We start from the raw sequence: 12,871 nt of genomic DNA, 5'->3' as shown, positions 1-12,871 counted from the left end.
GGAGTTACATTGTGTTGTTTAAGTGTTCCTTTTATTTTTTTGAGCAGTGTACTTTATGGATATTCAATGTTTTGATCCAGAATGGGGTATTGGCATTTTCCTTATGAATTGTTTTAATACAACCTATGTAACGCAGTTCCTGTAAACGGTGCGTTGCCCAACACTTCATGTGGCTCAAACAGATTTTTTGAAGTTTTCACCGTACATAATTGAACTGCTTTTCCCTACAATGTATTTTCTTATCTATAATACCAAGGACAATGGACTGATAATTACAACTATTGTATTGGCACCACCAACTGGGAAAAAAAGGTCAATTCTATTACAGAAAAAAAAAATGTCCACATATTTTAAAATACAAAAAAATCCCACTCCTTCAGTCATTCAAAAACTCAAACTCCCTACACAGGCTCTGGGGCAGGTGGGACAGCACAACTTAATGTAGCTCCTTGTATGTGCAATCTTTAACTCCTCAAAATCGTTCAGCATCAGAAACGATGTCAATTTTCCTATACTTTTTTTTTCTCTACTTGAGCAGTGCCATTTATCACCATTGCTCTAAAAGTAACACAGTCCATCTTCTTCACAATAAGAATTTCTGTGTCCTGCTGGTGATAGGAACTCTCTACAGGTTGCAGTGCAGGTCTATCCACCAGCATGGGACCTTCAAAGCTACTAGATCGTTCTACCCTTTTGACAGCCTCCCAATGAGACTCAACTGCCCTAATTTCTTGCAACCCGTTTCGTTCACCCTCTAAGGGCATTCAACAATTTTCGCTTCCTGATCTCCAACGTGTTAATTTCTTGTTTTCCATTCTTCCACTATCTCCTTCATAATGCTCTTTCCTACATATCCCACATCTCAGCTCCTCCTGTCTGCATATAACTACTGCTGTACACACTTTCTATTAATGTACTGTCCATACACATTTATATTCCTGACTAATATTTATTTTGAGTGTTTTGTTAGGTATTAATGCACTTTCGGAGCTAGGTACATAAGCAGCTGCAAAATGTGTAAGCGACCAATAAAATTAGATTTGAAATACAATGATCTATAATCACATGAAATAAGAGAAAAGACAAACTACTTTAATTCTAGAGAACTTTATTTAGAATTCAAGCCAAAGTGACAAATTAAAAAGCTAACTTTCTATAAGGGGTAGGGGAAACCAGGGAGAAGCAATACAGAAAAGCCACACCAATCACTGTTCACACAAACACATTTTCAGATTTGTTTTTATTGGATATTCCGCATTACCAAGCAAAATTGCATTTTTTCCCCCTCAAACCTCTGCAAAAAAAGAAACCCTGCAAAAAAAGTTTAAAAAAAAAGATATCCAACTGAAAGCGATTAGAAAGCAGGATCACAGAATTGTGTAGAAATGTTAGTTGCTAGCCATGTCGTGCCGTATGTACACAGCAGTGTAGAGATGGTCGGAAAATTATTCCTCCTTACCTTTTGTAAACTAACCATTGACTGCTTCTTTTGAAATTAATTTACTATTAAGGCTAATTCAGAAGCCAAATTAGTAATTCATTAATTTTCTCCATCAATTCCTTGCCTCAATGGCAACCAAAATCTATTTATATATACACAAATAATTTTTACTTGGGAGGAAAGGACAAACTCATTAAAGCAATCTTCTGGGATTCTTAAGTCACACCCCTTTTATCAATATTACAACAAAAGAATACCAAAAATAGCTTTATTTATAAATTAAATCTTTTACATACATCTTTTCCCCAAAAGTACATATTTTTGCAAAGGTAAAATGTTTAAGTTCAGGCATTCATCATTCATTCATTTACACAGCAAAAAAACACCTGACATTCACAGGCAGATTCCAAATACAAAAATGTATTCAAAGTTATGGCTGAGGGCCCTGCCTCAGAGGTGGTCAAATATAAAAAATACCTCTTCCTTACAAAACAAAGGGAGGAATGGAGGGAGAGCAGCCCGTAAAAGAGGAAAAGAAAAAGCAGCATGGTTTTTCTTTGTTTTCTAGGAAATTGCACTCGTTTCTCCCTCCATTTTCACCTGAACTTCATCCTTCACATTTTGAGCCTCACCGCCCGTCTCAGACAACGAAGCCTCCACTTCCTGTTTCACCGCAGCACAGCAGGAAGTGACCTCATCGTTCTCACGTTTTATGAACGCACCCAGCGGGTTCTCCATCAGCTTAATGGGGGATGGGGTGACGTCCAGGAACGAAGATGTCTGGCGGGAGAAGAGAGGCGATTGACAAGGAGGAAGAGAAATGATCAGTTAAAGCAGCATAGAAAGATTTGGAACACAATTTCACAGACCAAATTAAACAAACACATCAAGTGACCAAGTGGTTACTTACATTGTTGTAATCTTCAAAACATGAAGGATGATATGTCTGCGGAAAAAGATAAAGACAAAAACATATTTGATTAGTATTCCTTTACAAAGAGGACGATTTCGCTAACAGCAGGCTCATGCTACGAGTGATCTTTGTAGTGAACACCCACCTTCTCGTCGACTCTGATGGCATCTCTCAGGTGCCACTCCTCTTCCTCCTCCTCCCAGTACATCTCAAACTGCTCCTGGCAGATCTCACACGTCTACACACAGACAGTGGGGGGGAAAGAATGGAATCTTACAACATTCTGACAACGTGCAGTGTCTACCATCAAAATAATACGGCAATATACAGGCTACAGCAGCATGATACGAGAATGCCCCAGCTACTGAGGATAGAACCAGAAGACAGGGAACATTCTGCCACCGAAGCCACGGCACTGGACTTGTTCTACGTCCATAACACATACACACGAGTACAAAGGAACAGCATGCATGCCAAGAATGGAAATTCAATCAACTTTAACTACAAGTTCATCTTCACGGTGAAGCTTTAGCTGTTTTAACTTCTAAAATGACGAAAACAGCAACAAAACAAAGATCCAATGAAATTTGAGCTGAGTATGGGTCAAGACTATTACAAGCCAATGAAAACAATCAGTTGTAGCCTTAAGGGGAGGCCCTGTGTGATATCTGGGATGTAACCACTAGTACTAACAGTTGCGTTATGCGAAGAAAACAAGAGTTTATATTGGACAAATTCAGGTATGTCCCTCCTGGTTTTGTTTGCTTCCATTTAATAAATGTTGTGCAACAGAATCAGCATAAAGAATATACCCCTGGTTGTAGCCCTGACAGTGAGCCATATTTACATGAACTATATATACCGTAATTTCCGGACTATAAGCCGCAACTTTTTTCCCACGCTTTGAACCTCGCGGCTTAAACAATGACGCGGCTAATATATGTATTTTTCCCGCTTTCAATTTTTTTTGAAAGGAGATTACTTTAGTGGTTTCAGTGCACAGGAGGAGGAAGATGGTGACCAATGACTTTCTTGGTAGGCTACTGTTTACTGCAAATTTAATTTTTTGTTACAAGCCGTGTTTCGTTAAAGCCAATTTATTTTTGTTACAAGCCGTGTTTCGTGTGGCTTCAGTACAGGTGCGCTCAATAGTCCGGAAATTACGGTACACAAAAGTATGTGGACACCCCTTCAAATTAGTGGATTTGGCTATTTCTGCCACACCTGTTGCTGAAAGTAGGGATGCACAATATACCGGTGAAAATACAAAATCGTCCGATATTAGCTAAAAATGCCAACATCGGTATCAGCCCGATGTCTAGTTAAACGGCGATGCTCAAAACCAATGTCAAAGCTGAAGTGCATACGTATATAACATAGGTACATGACGTAATGACGGCACGTAAAATTTTGCACTACACGTCCAACACAGCATTCCTAACCTAGCCCACAATGTTTGCTGTGTGGATCGAGCAGTCAACAAATCGAGCAGTCATTTGAAAGAGTAAAAAAATTCCAGCGAGACAATCCATTAACGCCAAGATAATGGAATTCATTGCCCTTGACAAATCAACCGTTCTCTGTCGTGGGTGATGTTAGCTTTCGCGACTGGTCGAGCACCGGTACACACTACCAAGTGAGCTATTTTTCAGATGTTGCCCTACCGGAGTTGCACAGTAATAGTGTCACTGCTATTAGCGTCACAACATACTATGGAACGCCGCTTGGGTCTTTGCGTGTCAAAAAAGATAAGTCAAATAAAATTATTTGACAATAACACAATTTGACGCGTTAAACTTTTAATTTGACACGTCAAATAACAGTTCTATTACAGAATTGCACATGCAAGCCAAGCGCCACCACAACTATCAGTAGCACTGTCAAAGCTGTACAAAAATGTCTGCAAACAAGCAAACACTGGCCACAAACGATGTGTTTACAATACCACGTTGGTAATAAAGCATTATTCAGTCGACTGCAACTTCTGAGGTAGCTAGCTAGCTTTATCTTTGTACCTAGCTAGCAACAATACAAGCAGCCGGAAAACAAATACCCAGTAGAAACTGCAGTCATTTTCAATCCTTGTGAGTAAGTATTAGCTAGGTAGCTACTTGTTGTTCACCTATTGAAATTGAACTTCAGTTCATGAAAATAAATAGCTAGCCAGCCACTTAACCCTCATGCCCAAAGCTAACATTATAAGCAGCCAGCTAGCTTCATCTGGCTAGTGAGGCTCGACCGGACTGTGTTGTGAAGCTAGCCACAATAAGGATTAGGCACAAGTGGAATTTGCGGTTTGCCTTCAAAATAAAAGTACCTCTTTGAACGTGATGAAGGTTACAATTGGTGGAATCATGCCATATTTAGACAAGATAATGTTAAACAAGGTTGGAATGTGAAGCAATGAAATAGGGTATGAGTCTACTCGGTGACACCCACGGAACACAAGAGTTTACGCAAATATTAGCGTTATAGCTCTTATCGCGGGACTGTGACTGTAGAAATCACCTCCCCAGTCAGCCTATTGTGTGTATTGACATTCATATTGCACTGTACAGCTTTACCTAAGTATTGGGGATCAATGAAATGGGGTATCAGTCTACTCAATACCCAATATATTTTTTTCCCAACATCCTCCTCAGAGTTATAAGACTCCAAAACATCCACGCAGTATTGGTTTTCCTCTGGAATAGTGTTCAATACACAAAGGTTGACAAATGTGGCTCGATTCACAGTTGTTTCAGAGTCCCGCAATAAGAGCTACAACGCTAATGTTCTCTGGGTGTCACGGAGTAGACTGATACCCCATGTCATTGATCCACAATCCATAGGTAAGGCTGTACAGTGAATAAGTACGCCCCCAGTGCAATTCTAAAGTCTAATACATCCAGTGTGATTTCAACAGCTTTTTGTCAAATTAACAAATGATTGTCTTTTGTTGATTTTATATAACATTTCAACCTCGTTTAGCATGATCTATTCAATTATTGCATAATTCTATTTGTATTCATTTGCATCACTGTCAATGACATACTTTTATTTTGAAGGCTAACTGCAAAGTTCCCTATTGTGGCTAATCCTTATTGTGACTAGCTTTACATAGATGGGTCCGACCACCATTAATCAAATAAGAACTGTTATAAATTAGGGTTATTTTAGATGACACCTAGCTATATAGTTAGCTAGCCAACTATAGCTACTGAAACAGATTTTGCTGTTTTTGGGGAAGAACATTGTTCACGTATCGATGAATCGTTGTGACATATGAAATACGAGTGATAGTGTGTAATAACTACATAAAAAATTTATGAACGTGTTCAATTATTATGTGACGTGCAGTCATATTCAGGTCCTGATTGGTCAACAAGCTTATCTGACACATCAAATAGTGTTATTTTGATATTTTTTGACACCAAAGACCCAAACGGCGTTCCATAGAAATCCTGGTTGAGAATGAAACAACTGAACAACGAAACAGCACAGCAAGTAAGTGAAAGAAACAGGTTTTGATTATGTTTTACTGGTAATGGGAACATAGGTAAATGCCAACAAAATAACTTTTTGGTCAGTGTGGTGTGTGTAACCTTTATTTAACAAGGCTAGTCAGTTCCCAATCTGGCACTCATACCATCACGGCTGTCTAATCATCCCCAGCTTACAATTGGCTCATTCATCCCCCTCCTCTGCCCTGAAACTATTCCCCAGGTCGTTGCTGTAAATGAGAATGTGTTCTCAGTCAACTTACCTGGTAAAATAACGGTAAAATAAATAAAATAAATAAAGTTAAGAACAAATTCTTATTTACAACGACAGCCTACCCCAGACGACACTGGGCCAATTGCTCGCCGCCCTATGGGTCTCCAAATCACAGCCGGATGTGATACAGCCTGGATTCGAACCAGGGACTGTAGTGGCGCCTCTTGCACTGAGATGCAGTACCTGAGACCCCTGCATTCATTTGTGTGTGTGTGTGTGTGTGTTAACTATTTGCTGTACTAGAATTCTTAAAAAGGTCGCTAAAATGTTAAATATCGGTTTTCGGTATTGTTTTTTTTGTGTCAAGGAAAATATTGGATATCGTATTGGCCAAAAATGTCATATCGGTGCATCACTAGCTGAAAAGTGTATATAAATTTTAAAAAATAAAAAATTATTAAAAAATAAATAAAAATCGACCATACAGCCATGCAATCTCCATAGACAAGAATTGACAGTAGAATGGCCTTACTGAAGAGCTCAGTGACTTAACATGGCATCCTATGACGGTGCAACCGTTGCAACAAGTCAGTTCACCAAATTTCTGCCCTGGTCAACTGTAAGTGCTGTTATTGTGAAGTGGAAACGTCTAGGAGCAACAACGGCTCAGCCGCGAAATGGTAGGCACACAAGCTCACAGAATGGGACCGCCGAGTGCTGAAGCACGCAGGGAGGAGGAATAATGGTCTGGGGCCGTTTTTCATGGTTCGGGCTAGGCCCATTAGTTCGAGTGAAGGGAAATCTTAACGCTACAGCATACAATGACATTCTAGGTGATTCTGTGCTTCCAACTTTGTGGCAACAGTTTGGGGAAGGCCCTTTCCTGTTTTAGCATGACAATGCCCCCATGCACAAAGCGAGTTCCATACAGAAATGGTTTGTCGAGATCAGTGTGTTAGAACTTGACTGGCCTGCACAAAGCCCTGACCTCAACCCCATCGAACACCTTTGGGATGAATTGGAACGCTGACTGCGAGCCAGGCCTAAATCACCCAGCATCAGTGCCCGACCTCACTAATGCTCGTGGCTGAATGGAAGCAAGTACCTGCAGCAATGTTCCAACATCTAGTGGAAAGCCTTCCCAGAAGTGTGGGGGCTGTTATAGCAGCAGAGAGGAGACCAACTCCATATTAATGCCCATGATTTTGGAATGAGATGTTCAACAAGCAGGTGTCCACATAGTTGTGGTCATGCAGTATATGTTGCTACCCACCTCATCCACCACATCTGCAGCTGCTTTAACACTCTGGAACTCCTTCTCCTTGGCGGCCTCCTGGGTCTTCTGCACCACCTCCTCATTCACCTTCTCAAAGAACAGGCTCTTGGCCCGCTCCTCCAGGTCCGCTATCTCCTCAAACTCTATCCAGTCCTGAGGATGGGGAAGAGACAGATGATGGGCAAGGGTTAGAAATAATTTGATAAAACATGATCAGCTTTTTATTACAAGGCGATAACTAATCATTCTCATTGTAAAAAAGTGAGTGTGAGTGGGTATTGTTCATATTGGGGTAGAAGGTAATGGTTTTACAATGAGGTAGTTCTAGCTGTGAGAGTGTGTGCATGTCCATCTCTCTTACCGTGAGGCTGTAGTACCAGCGGCGGTGTGTGACCTTCTTGCTGATGTCTTTCTCGGAACGGTTCAGCCGGTAGTGCCAGTCGAGGTGGTCAGCGTAGACGTCTGTCTGAGAGGCGGTGAAACGCATGCCGCAGGAGTAACACTGGATCCCTGTGTACAGCTTAGTCACCACGCTGTCATACCGCCTGGGGAAAGGGACAAACAGAACCAGTGGTTAATAGTCATACATTTTACATATAAAGACAAATACATTACCATTTTATGAACACATGTGGACCATACATTTTATTTATCTTACTCAGAGGATCACTGGACAAAGCATAACTAGAGAATTCTAATGCATAAATAACTAGAGTGAAGCATTCATTGATGTCAATGGTAGATTGACATCTTCATAATCAGACCAGCATGGTGCATTTCAGCAAACGTACTGTTTCATGTCTTCGATGACGAAGCCGGTGAGGTCTGGGACATTCTCATCCTCCTCCTGCTCTTCCTCTTCCTCCTCTTCTACCATGGGAGGGGTAGGTTGGGTGGCGGCTGACTCTGTACCGCTGGGTGCTGCAGCAGTGTCTGTACTCTGAGCTGGTTTGATGCCTCCGGTAGAGATGATGCCGGTGGAAATGAGCTTGGACAGCAGGTCGTTTACATCTACCTGCCCAAAGTGACTCTCTGGAGGAGGGAACTGGGGAGCTGGGGAAGAATGACAAACCAGAAATCAACTGACATCAAGCAATTACCAAACACTTGTATTGTGTGTTTTTTCCCCCTCTGTACTTTACTTCCATTGAATATTTTAGATCTGCTGCACTGTTTGAGAGGTGTTTTCAAGTAAGCAGTTAATTGTACTGCGTACACTACGCTGTATGATGTACATGACAAACTTGATTTGATCCTTACCCAGTGATGGATTTACAGCAATAGGTACTCATACTGGACATGCGATTCATCTGATCTCAGAAGGCCAGTTTCACAGACCCAGATTAAGCACTCCTGGACTAAAATGCTTCTTACATTGAGAATGTCAATTTGTTTTTAAGTCATCCAGATATCTCCCAGATTTCTAATCAACTAATCAAGATGAATCACTTCAAAAGGTAGAGGATGAAAGACTATCATGATACCAAATGCTGTAACATGAAATAAAGAGCCCTTTATCAAACAACAACATTGAGAACAGAAAGTAGATCTTGATGAAATAAAAAAAGAACATGATCTTACCAGGCTGGTTGAAAGGCACTGTGCTGGGAGGGATGAAGGGCTGGCCAAGGTTAGAAAGCATGTTCATCTGGAACAAGGACAAAACAGACATTTAGCCTTCAACTGACCTAAATAGCTTGTATCCAGTCCTCTCCCTCCCGAGCACATCTGGCATTTGAGTTAAATATAAGATGTTCGTTTGACATTAGGATATCAGGGCCTGCTTAGAGAAAATAATTGTAAGCAAAGCCTCAGTAGAGTAAGGACTTCGGTCACGCTCCATATTATGAAGTTTAAGAGATTCAAGATTGCAGAGGTGAAAACTATAGCTGAAGCTTTAGCTGGGAGGAACACTCTCCATCCAATGAATTGTTCTGTTCATTATATGAATGGCTCCACCCCAGTGTTACTCTAATTTTTATGAAGTGCTTCACCAAGCTACATTTCACCATAAAGAGAACCCACTGTGGGTGGTAACTAACACAGAATGAGCCAAAATATTATGTTCTATATCAGCTGGGGGGGGGGGGGGTGGAGGACTTTGGTGAAGCCCCATCCAATTAATTGTTCTGCTCATTTATGAACTGAATGGGAGCGAATGACCTTAAGTGCATCAGACGGAGTTTCACCATTTTGTTTAGTTCTATAAACTAGGGCACCAGTGAGGATTTCTTTCACTGGATAACTTGTTACAGCTGTTGAGATAAGTCATTGATAAAAATGCTTAGATTTTTTCCCCCATGGCATTACATTAAGATACAAGGGGATCATAGCTATGTTTAATTAAGATACAAGGGGGATCGTAGCTACGTATAATTAACCTTTTATCATGGTTGGCGTCTTGATGGATTTATCCAAAATTTAGTGACAAAACATTACTTGTGTCTGTGAATTAATGGCAGTGTAAGTTGTTATACCATATATTAAGCATTAAGTTAAATTAGATCTCGAACTTGAACCCTGTAAGAATCCTGGATCTAGCTGTCAGACAGTTTTTAGTATAGAGATCTCAGAAATGCAGTGTAACATTTCATGTCTCATGTTGTTACAGGGTGAAAACGTTTTTTTCTTCCTTCATGTGCACACAAATCCAAAATAATGTATGCATTGCAAAATCGAAGGCTTCTAACCAAAAGTCATCTTACCTTGATACTTAAAACCTAAATAGATATGCGCATCCAACAATGACCACTTGGCATCCAGCTGATTTTTATTTAACCTTTATTTAACTAGGCAAGTCAGTTAAGAACAAATTCTTATTTACAATGACGGCCTACCAGAACCCGGGTGACGCTGTGCCAATTGGGAGTCCCATAAGGCAGCGCACAACCACGGCCGGTTGTGACACAGCCTGGGAACGAACCAGGGTCTGTAGTAGACCGATGCGCCACTTGGGAGATTAATTAAATCGTGATAATCTGATACAGGAAGGAATGTTCCGAATGATAGTCAAGTGACAAACATCTGTTGTGATAATGAATGCACAGCAACAGCTGAAGAAGAAGGAAAAAAAGTGTGTGAGGAATGTCCAGAATAGTCTAATTTGTTACACCGGTGAAGATAATTGTGACTGGATCCACATTGGATAAAACATCCCTAGCGAATTGATGTTAATCATCTGTTGTAGTCTGCTTGATTTAGAGCAGGCCGTCAGATTTAACAGAAAAAGTCATGAGTTTGTGTTTTCACGACTCGGATTGGACAGTCAACTGTGCTCAATTGTGTAGAATAGACTACTGAGCAACACCCAACGCTATTCCAACAAATTATTCTGGATATGATTTTCTTTTTAAAAACATAGCCAAGTGGGCTTATTCAAAATATAATCATGTTAGACCTGCAATTTAAAAAAATATTAGGGGCTTGCTAAGCTACAGGACTGTTTTGCTAGTACAGACTGGAATATGTTCCGCGATTCTTCCGATGGCATTGAGGAGTACACCACATCAGTCACTGTCTTCATCAATAACTGCATCGATGACGTCGTCCCCACAGTGACTGTACGTACATACCCCAACCAAAAGCCATGGATTACAGGCAACATCCACACTGAGCTAAAGGGTAGAGCAGCCATTTTCAAGGAGCGGGACTCTAACCCGGAAGCTTATAACAAATCCCGATATGCCCTCTGACGAACCATCAAACAAGCGATAATGTCAATACAGGACTAAGATCGAATCATACTACACCGGCTCCGACGCTCGTCAGATGAAGCAGGACTTGAAAACTATTGAACTACAATGGGAAGCACAGCCGAGAGCTGCCCTGTGACACAAGCCTACCAGATGAGCTAAATTACTTCTATGCTCGCTTCGAGGCAAGTAACACTGAAACATGGATGAGAGCATGAGCTGTTCCAGACGACAGTGTGATCCCGCTCTCCGCAGTCGATGTGAGTAAGAACTTTAAAAAGGTCAACATTCACAAGGCCGCAGGACTCGTAGCACTCATGTCTGTAGCCATGAAGTGCTTTGAAAGGCTGGTCATGGCTCACATCAACACCATTATCCCAGAAACACTAGACCCACTCCAATTTGCATACCGCCCCAACAGATCCAGATGATGCAATCTCTGCTGCACTCCACACATCTCTTTCACACCTGGACAAAAGGAACACCTATGTGAGAATGCTATTCATTGACTACAGCTCAGCATTCAACAACATAATGCCCTCAAAAGCTCATCATTAAGCTAAGGACCCTGGGACTAAACGCCTCCCTCTGCAACTGGATCCTGGACTTCCTGACGGACTGCCCCCAGGTGGTAAGGGTAGGTAACAACACATCCGCCACGCTGATCCTCAACACGGGGGCCCCTCAGGGGTGCGTCTTCTCCTGTACTCCCTGTTCACTCATGACTGCACGACCAGGCACAACTCCAACACCATCATTAAGTTTGCAGATGACAACAGTTCTACAGCTGCACCATTGAGAGCATCCTAACAGGTTGCATCACTGCCTGGTATGGCAACGGCATGGCCTCCGACCGCAAGGCACTACAGAGGGTACTGCATATGGCCGAATACATCACTGGGTCCAAGCTTCCTGCCATCCAGGACATATATACCAGGCGGTGTCAGAGGAAGGCCCTAAAAATTGTCAAAGATGCTAGCCAACCTGGTCATAGACTGTTCTCTCTGCTACCGCATGGCAAGTGGTACCGGAGGGCCAAGTCTAGGTCCAAGAGGCTTCTAAACAGCTTCTACCCCCAAGCCATAAGACTACTGAACATCTAATCAAATGGCTACCCAGACTATTTGCATTGCCCCGCCCCTTTACGCTACTGCTACTCTCGGTTTATAATCTATGCATAGTCACTTAAATAACTCTACCTACATGTACATATTACCTCAATTACCTAGACTAACCGGTGCCCCCACACACTGACTGTGTACCGGTATTCCCTGTATATAGCATCACTATTGTTATTTTACCGCTGCTCTTTAATTATTTGTTACTTTTATTTCTTATTTTTGGGGGGTATTTTTTCTTAAAACTGCATTGTTGGTTAAGGGCTTGTAAGTAAGCATTTCACTGTAAGGTCGACACCTGTTGTAGTCGGCGCATGTGACAAATTTGATTTGAAGTAGCTCAGAAATTCAAGTACTGGAATAGGCCTACCTTTCTAAATCAGATATTTCCTCAATTTGGTGCTTTAAAAGTTATGGTAATTATTGTAGTCAATTTATGTACTCCTACTCCCTTATAATTATCTGTGATTCCATTTTTTATCAGTTTTTGTGACAGATTTTCATTTTCGACAGTGTCCATTTTCGTTTGTTTCCCGCTAAAGGGTGCTGCGCTGCTCTGTTGCAGTATATCCATGTGCGCTTATTATGAGGAGGATGACACCGACACTTTTTGCATGCTTTTTTGGGGGGGGGGGAGGTTCTATATTAGGCCTAGATATGTACAATTCTATAAATTATACAATTGTATAACATTGAGGTCCTTGAAAATCACAATTGTGCTTTAACTTCTTATGG

General features: G+C 41.3%; 1 protein-coding gene and 1 non-coding gene across 3 annotated transcripts in view; both read right to left on the bottom strand.

Moving 5' to 3' along the window:
- Positions 1–1,091: 1,091 nt before the first annotated feature.
- The window catches only part of pcf11 (PCF11 cleavage and polyadenylation factor subunit), a 31,658-nt gene continuing 19,878 nt past the window's right edge, over positions 1,092–12,871 (bottom strand). For both annotated transcript variants that reach the window (XM_029701750.1, XM_029701751.1), the window contains exons 9-15: positions 8,908–8,974; positions 8,118–8,379; positions 7,688–7,871; positions 7,324–7,479; positions 2,500–2,592; positions 2,352–2,387; positions 1,092–2,221 (exon numbers count right to left, since the gene is read on the bottom strand). In XM_029701750.1, the coding sequence (XP_029557610.1) occupies positions 2,006–2,221; positions 2,352–2,387; positions 2,500–2,592; positions 7,324–7,479; positions 7,688–7,871; positions 8,118–8,379; positions 8,908–8,974 (1,014 nt within the window). In that variant the 3' untranslated portion in view covers positions 1,092–2,005. The remainder of the gene's footprint in view (positions 2,222–2,351; positions 2,388–2,499; positions 2,593–7,323; positions 7,480–7,687; positions 7,872–8,117; positions 8,380–8,907; positions 8,975–12,871) is intronic.
- Positions 2,705–2,840, bottom strand: LOC115155113 (small nucleolar RNA SNORA57). Its single transcript, XR_003868007.1, has one exon. It is a non-coding gene; the product is annotated as a small nucleolar RNA SNORA57 (small nucleolar RNA).

The sequence above is a fragment of the Salmo trutta genome, chromosome 19 (assembly GCF_901001165.1).
Source record: "Salmo trutta chromosome 19, fSalTru1.1, whole genome shotgun sequence".
Taxonomy (NCBI): domain Eukaryota; kingdom Metazoa; phylum Chordata; class Actinopteri; order Salmoniformes; family Salmonidae; genus Salmo; species Salmo trutta.
The sequence above is the reverse complement of the archived record's forward strand: the minus strand, read 5'-3'. Positions and strand labels throughout refer to the sequence as shown.